Here is an 18,709-nt window from a genome sequence, read left to right on the forward strand (position 1 = left end):
ATGAGAAAACTCCTGGGGCACACGAGTGAGTCAGCCCATGCTGAGGTCAGCGAAGATACCCAGCCAAGCACATCCTAGAAAAGCCAAGTTGCAGGGCCGTGAATAAAAAGAATGCTTCTTGTCCCAAGGCTACTCAGATGCTGCGGCTGTTTCGTCAGGCAGCGTAACTGTGGCCCTAGTTAACTGAAGCAGGCACTAAGGACTGTAAGCCCACGAGCCATCACTTTCCCTGCCTGTCCCCCACTCCTCACCTCTGAAAAGGGGAGGGACCTTCTGAAGACAGGTGGGAACCAGCAAACCTGGGCTGAGAAGTGCTCCAGACTCAAGGCCTCAGAGTACTCCACTTGTAGACGAAGTACAGGAACACACATCCACTAGCGTGGTGGGCAGGCAGCAGGCCTATCTCCTCAGTGATACGGCCATAAATGTGCTCAGTGCTACAAGGGAGTCAGCACCAGAGGGAGAGGCTGAACAACCTGCTCTGCAGTACCTGTGGAACCAGCTCCCCAGCAAGACTTGTTTTGCTATTGGTCTAGACCCAGATAAACAAACAAGTCAGAGGACACGTTTGGAGAAAATGGAAATCTTTATTTTTAAACACTAGTACATTTTCAGGCTGTTTTAAAAAGGAAAAACCATATTACATTAGTTCAAAACTATGCATCAAGGCATATTTATTTAAACTCTAATTTTACAAACACATAATGAAAGAAACATATTTTTATAAATATCTACTCAGAATAGGCATTATGAAAAAAAAGTGTTTAAAAATAACAGCCCCAGATCTCCCTCTTTAAATATATAAAATTCCCATACAATTCATATGAATTCTTCTTCAAGAGCCAAAAGTTTCATTTCACAAGGCCAACTCAGTTCTCATCAGACACAATCAAAAGTAATAGGAATATTAAAAAATGTAAAAGTTTTGTACAAGGGAAATACAGATATAGCACATGGGTAAATCTCATTACCATACATGCCATTTGTGTTAAAAATGTTTTATAAAAACTGCCGTTTAAAACAAGTAAGTGAGAGTCCTTCCCTGACTGTGGAAAAGATATAAATCATCGCCCCCGACCTGGGTGACAGGGCTCCCACCTGCTGGAGTCGCGGAGAGAAGTCTCTGTGTGTTTTCTGCTGAGGGGCCGGAGCCACACATGGGACCCATGTCCTCTCTGGCAGTGGCTTTTTGGTCAAGTGGGGGAATCAGTGTTTTTCTATTCACTTAGAAAAATTATTTGGGATCACAGAAGAAAATTGTTCACAAGTGAAAACAAGACCAGGGAATGGCTTCAGATTGCTGATATGTGCATTTTGCAATCTTGGGGACTGAACTCTGGAAGCCCAATTGACCACTGACAGAGACACACGGCGTCACCTACCCCAGTGGAACACACGGCACAGCCCCAAGGCCGTCCCTTCATCTCTTCTCATCTGGCCCAAGCTGCACTGTTGCCTGCAGCATGTACTATTGTCTCTTCTGACACTTCTTCTGGAAAGAGCTCTTCAAAAAGGTGCGGTACACAGGGTCATCCACGTACTCGTTCTTAAACCGGGAGCTCAGCACTCTTTGTCTCTTTCTCTCCCCTTGGATTATGTCTGCTCCATAAAACGTGTCTTCAAACCGCATATCAGAGGCTGTGGACTGAAAGTACTCAGTGTTACTCACAGAAACGCACAGCATTTGATCATCACAGGAATGGACAGAGATCCGACTCCATCTTCCAAGCAAAGGCTACAGAGGCCAGGATCACCTGCTTAGGGTGGCAAGTCCACGTCCAAGGCCTTGGGTTTCCTTCGCCTCTCGCCATCTGCTGCAGTCTAGCAGAGACAGGTGGCTTTGTTTAGCCTCACTTCCTCCAGGATATACAATCTACCGTCCCCCCTCTCAGCCCCAAGAACCTCCCCTGAAAGAAAGCAGGATTAAATCTCTTCACCCTACACCTCCCCTCGGGATTCTGTCCAGCCAGGGCCAGCTTTACGGTGTAGTGGGTTAAGCTTGGGCCTGCAGGGCTGGCATCCATGAGTGCTGGCTGGAGTCCTGGCTGCTCCACTTCTGATCCAGTTCCCTGTTAATGGTCTGGGAAAAGCTGTGGAGGATGGCCCAATTGCTTGGGTCCCTGCTACCCATATGGGAAACCCATATGAAGCTCCTGGCTTCTAGCCATCTAAGGAGTGAACCAACGGAAGGAAGATTTCTCTCTGTCTCTCCCTCTCTGTAACTCTTTCAAAATAAATAGGCCGGCGCCATGGCTCAATAGGCTAATCCTCCGCCTTGCGGCACCGGCACACCGGGTTCTAGTCCCGGTCAGGGCGCCGGATTCTGTCCTGGTTGCTCCTCTTCCAGGCCAGCTCTCTGCTGTGGCCCGGGAGTGCAGTGGAGGATGGCCCAAGTGCTTGAGCCCTGCACCCCATGGGAGACCAGGAGAAGCACCTGGCTCCTGCCTTCGGATCAGCACGATGCGCCGGCCGCAGCGCGCCAGCCGTGGCAGCCATTGGGGGGTGAACCAACGGCAAAGGAGGACCTTTCTCTCTGTCTCTCTCTCTCTCTCTCACTATCCACTCTGCCTGCCAAAAAATAAAAAAACAAACAAAAAACAAAATAAATAAATCTTAAAAAAAAATCACCCCAGATTCTATCCAACCAAGTTTTTTTCACAGACTTGTCCACAGTCATCTCTAATTCACCCTTATTCCTTGGCCCCTAGCCCACCCATGCAATTGTTCTATTTTTTTTTTTTTAAAGACTTACTTATCTATTTATTTGAAAGAAAGAGCATTAAATAGAGGGGGAAGGGAGAGGAAGAGAGAGAGAGATTGACATTGAGATTGAGATCTGCTGATTGGTTCACTCTCCAAATGGCTATAACATACAAGGCTGGCCCAGGACCAAGCCAGGAGCTAGGCATTCCATATGGGTGGCAGGGGCCTAAGCACTCAAGCCATCATTCACTGACTCTCCCCATCAGGGACTCTTCGAAGAATAACAGTATTAGGGACTATGTAACAAGTTTCACATTGCCATCCTAACTTGCATGCCTAACATCCAGGCACTGCTCATTAAGTGGGTAGTGAAGGCAGCAGGACTTTTCCTGTGATATTCAGGTAGAGCCTAAAGACTAAAGTAAATCACTATTTTTGCTTCTTGTTTCCCTATTTTGACTCCTAACTGCATTCCCAAATGGTTTTCACTTAAATGAAAGATTTCAAATGACACCAACACACAGTGCACCTTACTGTGTCACCAAGACTCTCCCCACTGGTTGACAATAGAGGCAGCATCTGGCTTTAGGACTTGAAAATATAAACGTGTTAAAAAGGAAAAAACTAGGGTCAGGACTGTGGCGCAGTGGATAAAGCTGCTGCCTGCAGTGCTGGCATCCCATATGGGTGCAGGTTCAAGTCCCGGCTGCTCCACCTCAGACCCAACTCTCTGCTATGGCCTGGGAAAGCAGTAGAAGATGGCCCAAGTCCTTGAGTCCTTATACACGTGTGGGAGACCTGGAAGAAGCTCTTGGCTCCAGGCTTCGAATCAGCCCAGCTCTGGCCCTTGTGGCCACTTGAGGAGTGAACTAGCAGATGGAAGGCCTCTCTCTCTCTCCCTATCTCTCTCTCTCTAAACCTGCCTTTCAAATAAATAAATAAAAAGGAAAAACCATGTTACATTAGTTCAAAACTATGCATCAGGGCATATTTATTTAAACTCTAATTTTACAAACACATAATGAAACACAACTTCCAATGTGAAGGAGAGACAAGGGCCTCATCGGGCAATGTGTGTTCCCTGCCAGTTTGTGGGATAAAGCCCCCTCCAGAAGTTCCCCCAGACACCACCTGGCTTCACTCCGGAAGAAAACTAAAAGCTGTGGCTTGGCAAGGACCCCCTGCCTCTAGGAGAAAACATTCTGTTTCATTCATCTTGGCGAAGTAGCTCCTCTGAATAATCTTTTACTTCCATAAGCACTGAAGTTATCAAAGGAGAAAATAAAACATCTCTGCAAGTGTTGCCACTGTGCAGGAACAGCAAAAGTCAGCCTCTCGAATACAATAATAAAACCAATTTACCAGGAGCTCTAGTTAATTACGCACTGTTGCTATGGTTATTCCGTGAGACAATAAAAGGTAATGGGGCCGTTTCTGAAGTGAGTGGAGAAGAACCAGGCACAATAACTGAGGGACTGCTGACATTCGAAGCCCCCCTCCCCCGCCACCAGTGTGTGTCTGGGCCAGCCGGAAGTCATTTAAGCACCAAGCCTCCTGATGAGGACTGCTAAGCTACCCTCTTCAAACACAAAAAGACTCCTCTAACCATCAAATAGCTTCCATCCATGAGCTTCCCTAATAGATTTGTTTCACCAACTGTAAAAAAATAGCGATTGTGAACTGACTCCCCAGGGCCACGGGTTCTACATGAAGCTGACGACAAGGCAGTGAGTGGAGCAGGAGCACAGGGGCGCAGTCCAGTGACAACAGACAGGCCGCGCCGAACCGAGTGCCTGTGCGGCTCTGTTCTCCTAAATAATATCTGTTCGGCACAACACAGATGCTACGTGTGTGATTTATATATTTCAGGTACTATTTCTTAATTTAACTTTTTTCCTGAGAATTAAAAGGAAAAGTTGAACGTTGGTGTGCTTGTTCAGGAAAATGGATCCTACAGAACTCAGGAGTTGTGTTCAGATAAAGCCACATGGGAAGGCATGTGGGTATGAGGGCCAAATCAATTGTGGAACAGAAAGATTGTGATCAGAGTAGAAGGCAAAGAGATGTCTTTTAATGCGATTACGCATTAGTATTTGAAATCTAGAGGATTCAGCAAATAGGATGCTCAGCCATACACAGCTTAGCTAACCAAAGGCCTAAGAGGATTCCAGAAGGGCACCTACTCTGCTTCTCATGCTCTAAATCTCCAGGTGGTAAGTGAGCAAGAGCAACTCCCTGAAAGATAAGAACATGGAGTAAGAGCCAGCAGCTCACACATCTTGAAAAAGACAGTTCTTCACCCAGGATTTCAAGATCTTGGCACGCTGACAAGTTATGTAGGAGTTTTTAGATCTTTGTTAAGATTTAGTCAATGTCTTTACAACAGGAATATTTATTTCCTCTTTCCTTGCAGGTACGGTCTGGTGTTAATCTATCCACAGGGATGTGGGTCCCCTACAGCTACATTTCTCACTGGGTGGGCAGCAGTCCTGCTTCTATCACTTTGCCCCTATTTGCCTCGGAAGGACTTTCCCCAGCCGGTTCACACTTGACGCCATGACCCTGCTCTCAGAATCTCACCTGACAGGAAAAGACCCGAGAACACAATGGAATATCTAAGAAAACTCTTAGTTTTCTAAAAGTAACAAAGTAATCTATTGTAACTCTATCACTGCAGAAAAGTATATCATAAGCATGCAATAAAAACTAAGAGCATCATTTATTTGGAAAAAAATTTCATTTTAGTCAGAAAAATCCCATTCATTCAAACTCCTCCGTTTGGCATTTATCACTTCATAGACGCAGCAGATATAATTCTAAATGAGTAAAACTGATTCCATTTCAGGGTCCACTAAATATTTTATGATACAATAACATGAAACTGAAATTACTGTGAATTATACTTTTTAACAATTTCTATTTTGGTTGTGTATCTGTGTTTATTTATCTTTTAATGGCACAGATAGGGCTTGAAACTACTAATTTTTTTGTAAACTCCTTTTGTATTCCCACAACCAGTACTTGAATTTTATCCTTTCTATTATGAAAGAGAAAGCACCATTTAATTATAAACTGACACAGATCTTAGTCCTTTTCTGATACAGAAGTTAACTGATAGACTAGATATCACAAATACCCAGCCCCCTTTAATATACTAATGAATACTTTTGTTTTAATGTTGTTTCTATGGTGGAAAAGATGGCAAAGCTGGCATGTTCACAAGCTCCTGGACTCTGCACAGAGGATGTACTATTCAGTGATTGTTTTTGTGTGCCAGTGAGTTAACACAATGAAGTGACATTTGACTTCATTGGAAGGAAAATAAAGTCACTTGCATTAGTTCCTCTGGCTTTGGCCAAATTTGAGAATTGCACTCAATAGGTCTCAATATGGGAAAAGTTGCATTGTGTCCATCAAATTAATCTAAATGCCCAGGAATCTTTCCTGCTGGGCTTGGAAATAAAGGGAGAAGACAAGAATTCACTTGGCAGATCGCGTGGCATTTACCAGCACTTACAAAACGAGCTTTCACTCTCTTGGGTAACTCTTCATCTAAGGTGTAGATGTCCTCTCTCTTCATTGCTATTTGGGACCCATCTTCAAATTCCACCTAAGGAAAAATAAGACATCATTTTATATATATATATTGAAAAGCAAACAGGTAATGGCCATTCTTTCAGGGGTTCCAATTAATGACGTAAGCACAGATCAAGAGGACCAATGAACATCCACGACGGCGGGAAGTGCTCTTCCCTTGTCAAACTACACACAAAGGACTGGAAACAGGCCAGGCAGATGGGAAAACCCTGTCCTCCAAAGCAAAAACAAAGTAGCTGTTGATCAAGTGATGGCTCAGAATATGAGGTTGTGATAAATTTAGCGACAAGACAGGCTAGGCCTGTTAGCACCATTGGCCTGCTTCTTTAAAAGAGGTTTTGACAATGTAACAGGGAGAATTGCTCCTCTTCACAAAAGATGATATACTTTCTCATGTATAACAATCTTCTCAGATAAAATTATGCAACTTACACTCCCCAAACTCACTTTTGTCAAATTCAGTCAAACAGGCCAGGAAAACATGAGCTTTTCAGCTTCATAACAAGTCAATCATATTAATGCGTGAAAATTACATTATCATTTAAAATGAAAATGTTTAAAACTTTTTTGTTACCAACCAAATGGGAACAAATAATCTCATAATGAATTTTTTCAACATTTTAGAAGATTTTTTCCAGAGGAAAGGGAAATGACACTGGCCAGCAACAGAAATTCAGAGCAGGTGAGTTTAGGTTTATTTAATATGAATACTTTTATGAGAAAACAAAAGGAATGTAGTGAGGTAGAATATGTACATCAATTTGGAACTATTATGATGCTTTTATAGTCCTTAACTGTTCTGTTTGAACGCTTTAAGAAATGAAAATATGGGGCTGGCGTGGGGCATTAACAGGTAAAGCTGCTGCCTGAGACGCCAGCATCCCATAGAGGTGCTGGTTTGTTTCCCAGCTACTCCACTTCTGATAAAGCTCCCTGCTAATGGCCTGAAAAAAACGATGGAGGATGGCCCAACGAGTTGGGTCCCTGTACATGCGTGGGAGACCCAGATGAAGCTCCTGGACCTGGCTTCAGCCTGGTCTAGCCCTGGCTACTGTAGCCATCTGGGGAGTGAACCTGTGCATAAAAGAGTTCTGCCTCTCTCTGTAATTCTTTCAAATAAATAAATCTTTTTTAAAAAAATCCTTGTACTTCTAATCAAGGTGGCTCAAAGCATGAAATTGTGCTTTTTAAAAAAAAACTGCTTGAATTTGAAAAAAATATTAAAATAAAGATAAAATATAAAATTAAACTTCTGGGGCAGATTTTTGGAACAGAAGTCAAGAAACCACTTAGGACATCCACACCCCAACAGAGTGCCTGGGTTCAAGTCCCTGCTCCACTTCCAATTCCAGCTTTCTGCACATGTACCTGGGAAGCAGAGAAGGTCTTGGCTGAAGTGACGGGGTACCTTCCACCTATGTGACAGGCTTGGACTGACTAGTCACAGCTATTGTAGGCATTTAGGAAGTGAATCAACAGATGGAAGATCTCTCTAGTGAGCATGTTCTGCCTCTCAACTAAATAAAACTTTTAAAAAGATAAACTTATACCCACGTACTGATAACATGTGACTAAACTGAACAACAGGCTGGAAGTAGGTCTTTGTCGCTGGAGAACTCTCTCGTTTCTCAGAATGCTCAGGGTAGGAAGGGTTCTCTGACTGGCTTTGTCTTGGCAGAAAGGCTTCTTAATGGTTAGGCCAAGGTGTCACCTCATTTATACAATTGCACAGCATAGCTGGAACCACCGTGCCTACCCTTTTGTTTTTGATCATTTGAAAATTCTAAAAGAGAAAAAGGCAATCATAAATCGGAGAGAGTATGCTACACTAGGACTGGCGTGACCAAATGTCCTAGCTTGCCTGGGATACTGAGAGGCAGCTCTCTCAGTAAGAAAATCAGGGCAGCCCAAAGGCAAGCAGTGCCTGGTTGGCAAAGATCCGAGAGTACGTTCTGGTCCTTCTCTTTACCACTGCGTGCTCCTAAACAAATATTAAAATTTTTACTTTTTATTAAAACAAAAATATGTTCACTGATCTCTTTCTCTTCATTTATAAAGTAGAAGTCAATGACTACTGTTCTGCAGGTGTACTGCAAAGCCAAACAATGTAAACATTTCGAACATTTAGCACTGTGCGATAGGTGTTTGGTTATTTATTTTTATAAATGCGTTCACTTATTCAATGGTGAACGTGAATAATTAGACACAAAACACAAAATGATCTCAGAATGCCACTTGGTTTAATGAGGACTTTTAAAGCACTTGTGCTGGAGAGACAATTTTAACATTAGTCTTAACTTTTCATTGAGTCTATAAATATGCCCATAGTTTTATGTTGATAGGCCATCATAAATTCAACTGATGTTAACACACTGATTACTAATTAGTCTGAATTTCAACATATCCTCATTATGTGGTATTTTTCATGTAGTAAATGGCTTTGCTACATGTAAGAAGCTTCACTTTTGTACTTATTATTTCATTAAATGTAATTATTCTCTTTTGAATAATGTAGTAATGCTTCTTTTCCAGAAAATCTCCAGCATTACCAGCCTGTCTTGTGATTTTTGTCTAATTCTTGACATTCTGACACAAAAAAGTCTAGTACTTACCCCATTATAAATAACTTGAACATGCAACTTACCACTGCCACTAATACCACATGCAAAGGAAAATAACCCTTATATACACACACACAATGTTCATTCCCTTCGGCATTTCTAGAACATGAAAAATGTTCTACCCTAAGTTTTTCAAACTTCTTTGAACAGCTTTAATTACACTGAGCTCCAGCTCCTGAAGCAGCATCTTGTAATGTCCTCTTCCATTTAGGCCCTTGCTCCTTATCAGGCCTCCAACAATTTCTCTGCTCAAACTGGCAGTCTTATCATTCTCGAGCTGTTTTTCAACTTAACAGGCCTGAACCTTCTTGCTTTTTCTCATTTTACTTCAATCTTCCTGTTTTCACTCTGCTGTTTAGTTTGAGAATGTTGATTTCTGCCACAGTGGGGTTCTAATAAATGTGTCCTTTTTCAAAAGCCTTTCTGAATGAATAAAACTGCACATGTGCGATCCATGTTGCTTCCCTTATTAGAGCTAAACTCACTGTTATTTCTGACAGAAGTAAAATAACTTCACTTTTTAATTGTGCGCATACTGCTTACTGCCAGGTGTGAACAGAAAGGCTGAGGGTGTACGATCACTGTGACACTGCCCACATCTGTCCAGGGTGCCATGCGATGCCTGGCAGGCATCTGTCCCTCTGCCAAAGCCAGCATTTTGGCTGCTGGCTGATGAACAGCCATCACTATCTTGGCTTATGGTGAGAGGAACCAGTTGGTTAGGTTCTCCTCATATACTGGAAACCCATCAGCTTTTTGGTCAAGATGTATTCCTATCCATTAAACACTTCAGGAAATGTTCTTAGGGTTTCCCAGTGTCCAACTTGGTAATGAAAGTCCAGAGCCTGGGTCATAAGACACTGAGTCTTTGTCTCCTTTGTAGGACACGAAGTGCCCCACATCCATGTGGCTTATTGATCAGCAGCACGATGGGTACCTGTCTCCTGCCCATCACAGGAAGAACTCACCTGGTACATGTGGGCAACATTTGACCCAAGATATTTCGCCCCGTAGAGTTTGCCATCAGGCCACTTGACTTGGACAACTTCTCCCTCAGCAGGAGGGCCCAGCTTCACGCAATCCCGGCTCTGTGGAATAAACAAGACAGGCTTTTCAAGGCAAGTGCCAAAGTGCCTAAATTCAGAACTTAGCAAATGATGAACTCCTGGCAATTAGAAGGAGTTACTGCCTCTGTGTTTTATGGATAATGATCTCGCATGAGTGTTCAGGGGAAGAGATATGAGCCAAAAGGGTACTTAAAGATTCAGTCTACATCATAAAGTTGCAAAGGAACCACCATAATCCAAGCAGGAAAAAATAGCAGCATTTACATTTGCTATTTGACAAAGAATTGTTCAGGGGGTAACTAAAATATGCATTGAAACTGCTTCAGCTGAGAAATAGACCAGCTAATAATTTATAACACCTGACATTTATATAGCATTTTTTTTTTTGCCCAGTGAATTAAATGCTTTAGCACACATCTCACTTGATCCTTATAATCACTCCATGAAATTGGCAGAGATTATTAATTATTCCCATTATATTGAGAAGGAAATGGACCCTCTGAGGGGTGCTCCCTTAAGTCACCAGGGTCTCTGGAAAAGTGAAGCTAAGCAGGAGAGAGACAAGGACACCCAGGTGGGAGACAGGAGAGGAAGCAGTAGAGTGCCATCAGGGCTGGTAGGGTGTACAAAAGTACAAAAAGGTGGACAAGAAGGTGCATCTGAAGCAGGGCATGCTAAGTTGGGTGCTGTGCCTTACCCAGGACACCTGAAGACCCCTGCCCCTCCCCAGGCAGGCAGACATCTGCTGGCATGTCCCACTGAGCGACCAGCCTGCTCCCTTACACAGGTCATCATGGTGGCACCCATAACCCACAGACCTCTCACTTCTTGTCTTCTGCTCCAAGCTGCCACCTCCAAAGGCAGTAATACAGAGCACAAATCCCTAGGTTCACAGTTAGTTCATCCTAGAAGGTGTGTGTTTTTTGTTTTTTGTTTTTGTTTTTTTTTTGTAGTAGGGCGGGTAGAGGTGCAGGTAGTCACAAAAACTTCTAGACTTAGTTTAAAAACTCTCAAATTTGTATGTATTGAGTACCACATAATATAATTCTAATACAAAGGAATTAAATACTTGACTACTTTGGTAAAATTTTTTTGCATGTTTAGCAATTCATGATTTGCTAATACTAGCATTCTACTGATGAGGCCAATCTGACTGATTGAAATGCACACTTGACCAATCAAGCTCTAAATGCAGCCTGGCACATTCTGTGGTTTAAATGAGAGGCACACATAGCAAATATTTAGTTGTTTATGACTAGAAATCTACCATGTATTACTTTTTATTATTAATAGAAATTCTGCATTATAAAGGAGTGGCCATTTGACTGTTGGGCTATGAGTATACATGAAAAGCCCAGCTGTTCATTTTTCTAACCGTAGACAATTTTTCCATTTAGAGCTGTGGCCAAAGAAAAAATTCATGTGCTTGGGAGCACTGCAGAACTGACAGTGTGCATCTAACTGAGTCAAAAGTTAAATGAAAACAAGTTTATACTTGGCCTTCATAACATTTGACCTCAGGGCATGCAGAATTGAAAGGGTAAGCAGTAGAACTGTGGTCTGTTCATGGCCATGGGGTTTATCACCTCACTTTCCATCTCCCTTCCAAAGCTCTACGTACAGAAAATGATGGTAGGCATAGCTTCTAAGTTTGTACTGGATACATGAGTCTGGCCGCCTAGGGCTGGAAGTCCTATCAGCTCTGTGGGTTACTCTGATCCACAAGCCAGATGCTCTGTTAACAGAGGCAGAGGTGGGTGTAATGGGGTGGAGTTCGGTGCTTCTTTCTGCTAAAGCTTTCTTCCAGGTGGTGGGAGCTCCACTAGTCATCTCCTGGCCCTTCTTTACTCCTTTAAGAGGACTAAGAATGACCTTAATTTTGTTACTGAATTCTGAAAGAGACTGTTTCTCAAACTATGTGCCATAGTACCCTGAGGTGACTGTGGATTACTTTCAGGGTAAACATGGTGACACTTGTGAGACTGGCACCAGCTTCCTAAAGCATTCCATTGTTTGAATCTAATACTGTTGGGTATTTCTTTTCACCTAGGGACACTATAAAATATGTGTAAAATATTAAAAGTGCTGTGAGCCAAGAAGTTTAGTAACCTCTAGTTTAGTCCCTCACTGCTTCTTTTTGGAGCCACCCTGCAGGCAGAGACTAGCTCCTTATTCTGCTCCTTCCACGGGGGAGCCTGCAGTCTCCTCTACCACCTGTTACTAGGTAAGCCTGTCTAATTCCAAGACCCAGTGCTAGGAAACCTGTTTGTCCACAGATACAAGTTGCATTTTCTGACATTGCCTTTATTAGTAATAAAGGGGATGGTTCATCTCCAAAACCTAACTCCTTTGTCTCTCTGTGGGCAGGATGAGAAGCATTATTTAGTCCTTAATCCCAACAGAGTCAAGTCAGCACCCTGGGGGAAAATGGGGAATTACACTCTTCATTTACTTTTTGTTTTTTAAAAGATTTATTTTATTTATTTGAAAGACAGAGTCACAGAGAGAGGTAGAGGCAGAGAGAGAAAGAGAGAGAGAGAGAGAAAAAGAAAGAGAGAGAGAGAGAGAGGTCTTTCAACTGCTGGTTCACTTTCCATATGGCTGCAATGGCTGGGGCTGAGCCGATCTGAAGCCAGGAGCCAGGAGCTTCTTCTTGGTCTCCCATGTGTGAGCAGCAGCTCAAAGCACTTGGGCTATCTTCCACTGCTTTCCCAGGCCAGATCAGAGAGCTGGATCAGAAGTGGAGCAGCCCAGACTTCTCGAACCCAAGCCTCTATCGGAATGCTGGGACTGTGGGAAGTGGCTTTACTTGCTATGCAACAATGCCGGCCCCTCTACACTTACTTTTAGTGGCAGATTTAAGACATTCCTTTATAACTTAGCTGTTTAACTTTACAGATTTGACCTTCAATAGAAGTTCAGTAACTTTTAAAATGTAACTCCCCCAGTAAATACTGACCATCAATTTTAGTGCCATTATCACCAAGGTGATATGTACTTGATCAACTCCCCATAAAAATATGGCTTTATTAATAACTGAACAAAACTCAAGTAAATATCTGAAATACAGTTTGGTATCTTTTTTCAGTAAATGTCAACCCTTAACTCATGACAAATCTTAACTTGGCACTGAAAGACCTGACTTCTAATAGCTCCCTGCAGCTCACTCGCCACCAGTGTTGCTCTGTATCAGCCACAAACAGCAAATTCATAATCTTTCATGTCAGACCCTAGCAAATACACTTCAGTTTATTTTCTCAATCTTCTTGCTTTCAGAACTCTTTTCCCTTTCTCATAGAAAAATAATCAACCAACTGCATAATAAGATAGATTATCCTGTGAATTCCCCACTTCCACAACCATAAGGCACGCTTAGGCATGATGGCTACCTTCCCAGGTCATTTAGTTAGAAGCGGATATTTCATTTTCATACAGCTTTATTTAGCATGTGCAACTTGTTATTTACTACCAAGCTACATTCCAAATAGATTTAAAGCAGCTTATAGAAAAACACACCCAAAAAAATGGTGTCAATTCATCAGCTGTCTCACATTTTGAATTTGCCAGAAACTTTCTAAGACCGAGTGGGATAGAAAGCATTGAAGCCAAAATGAAAGTCGAAGCACGAGGAGTGATGAACTGGAGTTCAAAGTTTGATAATTCGGCTGCCCTGATCCTCCCAAAGCAGAAGCTGCTGAGTCACGAGGTAAGCTGGGTGTCCCCAGAATTGTTGCAACTGCTAATTCCATCTCTATTTAGTGACCACTTACTGGGTCTGAAACTTTGGGGGTAATAACCCCCAGCTCCCTCAACTAGAGACAGGCAGAGGGTACCCTGCAGACACCTGGCGACCCGTCACACTGAGCCCCACGGCTCTGCAAGGCAGGGGCCTCAAGGGTCCTCCCAAGGAGTGGGATTCACCTGCAGTGAAGCTACACTACACAACATGTAGTGACTCTACACTCTGTTCCCACAATCACTTCAACCAGAGTAGAACCTGGTTTCATTTGAGGGGGAAAAAGTTTTCCTTTGGAACAAAAGGTTCAGAAAAGTTTTAATGCTCTGTTTCCTCTCTCCAAAGTCTCCCGAGGCTACTGTCTCCCTGGGCTGCCCACGAGGAACTAGGGACTACTATCTCAACATGGGACTCCAGTGCAGGAGGGCACAGTTTAAATATGAAGAGTCCAGGGCTCCCAAGCTCTCTGTTATTTGGATGATTTTCTTTTCTGAAGCACTTTAAAATTTAAGATCAATTTTTTAAAGGGTATAACATGCTGAAGAGGTCTTTCCTAATACAGTGCTTAGTGTGTTACTGGAGCAGGTAAACACCTTTGCTGGTAAACTGAATGCATCAAGACTGTGACTAACGCATTTTTCTCAGTTGCTGTCTGGACCCTCTGAAGCAGGGTATTGCATTCACCTGACATGACATGGCTGTTTTCCATTGACTGTACTGCCTCTAGGGATGGGTAAACTTGCCTAAAATCTACCCAAACCTTGTCACAGGGACATTGGTGGCTAGAGCTGCCAGCAAGCCTGTAGCTACAGTACTGAACAGATGATGTGGAAATTAAAGACTGAAATAACAGTCATTTGCAAGAGGGGATGTCTACCTATGACAGCTACTTACAAGACTAAGATTGCATCATCAGCCCAGCAAGAGAATTGTGTCATTTCACATTTCCACCAGCGTCCTATGCTGCCTCCACTAACTAAAGAGTAAAGCGCAACCAACAGTCTAAACATTTTAATTCTAAAGTCACTCTGCTCTTGAAGTCTTATTGGTTTTTTTAAAGGGGACCCATGAAGCTACCCTCAAATTCTGCCTGCTTTATCCTCACATTCCACTGCCTCCTATACTCCTAACAGGTGTAAGCCACAAAGCAGTCAGCCCCATCTATCAGTTCACCCATACCAGATGAAGACATGGCATGTGAATTTCTAGTAGTTCATGGACTTAGATATAGTCTGGAGCCTCTGATGGTGCCCCTTGCAGGAAAAGCTTAAGTAACCTGGAGCAAAATGATGTCAGCAGCTGCAAGCATTGTGGGATAATCACCTGCTCATTACTGGGCTTTGGCAGGGATTAACAAGACTGACTGGCAGCCATGGAATAATCACAGTGCTAATCAGTCACGGGTGTGTTAGCCCAGCATCTGAACTCCCTTCTCTCTTCAGAGTCTCAGTGGGAGGCAGAGCTGGCCCTACTACGACAGACCGTTTACAACGCCAGAAACTCCCTTTCCCAGCTTCCCTAGAAGCAAAGACACTCACAGGGGTCTGGCCAGCATTTAGAACCTGTCATCAGAGACACAGACAGCGAGATGCTATCAAAAGCCAGCTGTAGCCTTCACTGGCTTCCACACAAGGAAAGCACCTGTGGCCTCGTCCTGCCTACAGTTCCAACTGAACAGCCTCCCTATTTTCTGACCCTTGTGCTGCATTCCGAGAGATTCCATGAGCTCTTCCTGGTAACTTGCCGACAAATCTCTGCAGAGCGTACATCTCCCTCAATTTCTGTTGCTTACCATTCAGCTATCCTGACTGATGAGCTGGGTGATGGCACAACCCTCCTCTCACAAAGAGGAAAAGAAATGTTTCATTGACTGACAGAATATAAAACTCCCCACACCATCCGATCCTTGTGCAAAACGCTGAGGAGAAACAGTGTCCCCAAAGGAAGGGCGCACACTGATGGAAGCACCTAGATGTTTACAAGGCCTGGCCCCGAGGCCTTGCAGTGGACGCCATATCCTCTCCGCAGACCTCTGTAAACCATACTCCAGATCCTAAGGCAAGTCTCCGTGCACCTTGAGCCATTAAGAAATGGCCTATGAAGGGGGCTGCTTTGTCAGGGACACAGCACTCCAGACTATTTGTGAAATATGTCATGTTTAGGTAGAGATTAACAAAGATACAAAACACTTTAAAACATTTTCCTTAAAAATATTTTGTTCTGTGCTTCTCTATATTTACAATGGGAAATTGTCAATTTTTTTAAGGTAGTAAAACAAAAGCAACTCTTACTTTATTCACCTAGAGGTGAACACAAATATCACTTAGACTTTTTCCTCTGTGCATATTTTAAAAACTGGAACCTCCTCCTCCTACATACACCTATCCATAGATTATCTTTTCCCCACAGAGGTCCAACCTTTATTTTCTTTCACATATAAACTCAACTAAGCTCTCTCCGATAAGGCAGACAAGGCTGCTGTTTGTAAAGAGCTTAGTGTTGCAGGTCATGACATGTTCTTTCAGTCATTCCACAGCATTTTGGGGTGGACAGTCTTTTTGTTTTTCTTGGGGGCAAAATACATAAATAAAAAATTTAACCATTTTCACCATATATAATTTGTATATTTCAGTAGCTTTAAATATATTCCCAATGTTTTGAGACCATCACTATCACTATGGGACAGTAACTCCCCAGTCCCTTCTCCCTCAGCTTGACAACCACCATCTACTTTCTGTCTCTATGAACTCAACTATTCCAAGTACATCTGATAACTGAATCATACAATACTTGTCCTTGGTTGATTTTTCTTTTACAGATTTTATTTATTTATTTATTTGAGAGGTAGAGAGGGAGAGACAGAAAGGTCTTCCTTTTGTTGGTTCACTCCCCAGATGGCCGCAACGGCTGGAGCTGTGCCGATCCAAAGCCAGGAGCCAGGTGTTTCCTCCTGGTCTCCGATGTGGGTGCAGGGGCCCAAGAACTCGGGACATTGTCTACTGCTTTCCCAGGCCAGAGCAGAGAGCTGGATTGGAAGAGGGGCAGCTGGGAATCGAACCAGTGCCTATATAGGATGCTGGCGCAACAGGTGGAGGATTAACCTACTGCTCCACGGTGCTGGCCCCCTTGGTTAATATTTATAATTTGGTACCTTACTATTTATCACCTACAATTACATTATAAACATTTTCTTAGATATTAATTGTCTTTTAAAAACTACATTTTATTCACTAAATATATGCAACACTATGAACATGCTACAAATTAATTAACGACTCTCTTCTTGTTAGATATTTAGGTCACTCCAATTTTTCCCTATCATATATATTTCTAAATAAATGTTCATCCAAGTTACTGAGTATATTCTTAAAACAGCTCCTAGATTAAGAATTACTTGGGGGGGGGGCAGTGCTGGTGCTGCAGCGTGGTAGGTTAATCCTGCGTCTACTGCGCCGTCATCCCTTATGGGTGTTGGTTCTAGTCCTGGCTGCTCCTCTTCTGATCCAGCTCCTTGCTTTGGCCTGGGAAAGCAGAAGATGGCCCAGGTGCTTGGGACCCTGCACCTTCATGGGACACCCGGAAGAAGCTCCTGGCTCTTGGCTTCAGATTGGTGCAGCTCTAGCTGTTGTGGTCATTTGGGGAGTGAACAAGCAAATGAAAGGCCTTTCTTTCTGTCCCTCCCTCTCATATGACTGTAACTCTAACTCTCAAATATATATATAAAATTGAAAAAAAAAAAAAAGTTAATTTCATCAGCTTTGAAGAATTCAACACCAGATCACTTCTCCAGTGCAGTGAATCCCATCTTCACCACCAAGGAAGCTTCTGCATCATTTGGTGTGAGGTGCCGTTCCAGGCAATCTGATGTGCAGTCAGCTTGAGATGTGTGGTCACTGCTCTAGGAGGACATCTCACCATGCACACTGCATGCTCCACGTGTAAGACACAGCCAGTCCCACAGTCCTTCCTGCCATGCCTTTTCAGTGAGAGTCCTCTAAGATGCCTGAAAGAACGTCTGGAATGCCCCTGCCCCAAGCTGTCTGGGTCTAAGTGTGATCCACGCTGGCTACAGAACATTTCAGGTTTGGGGTTAACAGTTTCAACCCAAGCTGCTTCCACATAAACCCTAATTGTTCCAGGAAAACACCAAGTCTGATTTGCAGTTTTCCTTTTTAATACTTTGTTTAAAGACACACACACACACACACACATACACATTTCTATACCCCAAGATGCTGTGATTGTCTGTTTTAAGACAGAGATGCCTGACTTGCTCCCTCAAGCAGCCAAAATCTCTTCCCACTGTTCACAGGTGGCCAGTGCCCTGACACATGTCCACACTCTCCTTCTGCACGACAGTTTTACTCCCACAGAAAGAGTAGCACTAACACTGAGCTGCTGAACTGAAGCCTAGCTGATTTGTTAGCGTGCACTTTCCCTTCAGCTACAAGCCAGGAGTGGACATAATGCCTGGGAGAGGTACTGCAGGCCCAGAGATGGAGCTCATTTTATTAGTCTGAAAGTTATTACAGCATGAAGCCTCAGAAGGTATATTTATAAAAGAAGTCACATCCTTATGATATTAGAACCAGGTGAGATTCCAGCATGAAAAAGCTTTAAAAGGCATAGAAAGTACAAAGTTGGGCAGCTTATTTTGGTAATTATCTTTCTGGTTCCTTTGAAGTGAGGAAACTTAAGAAAAGCTAATAACGAGAAACAAGGCTGGCATGGGGGACCGTCTTGCCCCAAAAGGGACCCAAGGAGGCACTGAACCTGTGCTCACAGGGTGACGGCACCATAGTGCTGACAAGTCTATGCATTCTTGGAAGTGGAGAGTGAGGAAACTGACTGCCTTGCTCTGAGAGACCGCCTTCCTCTCTCTGGCAAATAAGCAGTGTACACTGTGAACCTGGCACTGACAGGGAACTGGGAAAAGAGACAAAATGACCTAGTCCTTTCAGAATCCTTGTTTGCAAAGGAGTCAG

At 43.2% G+C, this 18,709-nt stretch overlaps 1 protein-coding gene across 2 annotated transcripts in view; it reads right to left on the bottom strand.

Annotated features, from left to right (window-relative positions):
- Positions 1 to 606: 606 nt before the first annotated feature.
- Positions 607 to 18,709, bottom strand: part of KDM4C (lysine demethylase 4C) — a 363,336-nt gene continuing 345,233 nt past the window's right edge. For both annotated transcript variants that reach the window (XM_062208268.1, XM_062208267.1), the window contains 3 exons: positions 9,890 to 10,009; positions 6,221 to 6,313; positions 607 to 1,645 (listed from right to left, as the gene is read on the bottom strand). In XM_062208268.1, coding sequence (XP_062064252.1) covers positions 1,469 to 1,645; positions 6,221 to 6,313; positions 9,890 to 10,009 — 390 coding nt within the window. In that variant the 3' untranslated portion in view covers positions 607 to 1,468. The remainder of the gene's footprint in view (positions 1,646 to 6,220; positions 6,314 to 9,889; positions 10,010 to 18,709) is intronic.

The sequence above is a fragment of the Lepus europaeus genome, chromosome 12 (assembly GCF_033115175.1).
Source record: "Lepus europaeus isolate LE1 chromosome 12, mLepTim1.pri, whole genome shotgun sequence".
Classification (NCBI taxonomy): domain Eukaryota; kingdom Metazoa; phylum Chordata; class Mammalia; order Lagomorpha; family Leporidae; genus Lepus; species Lepus europaeus.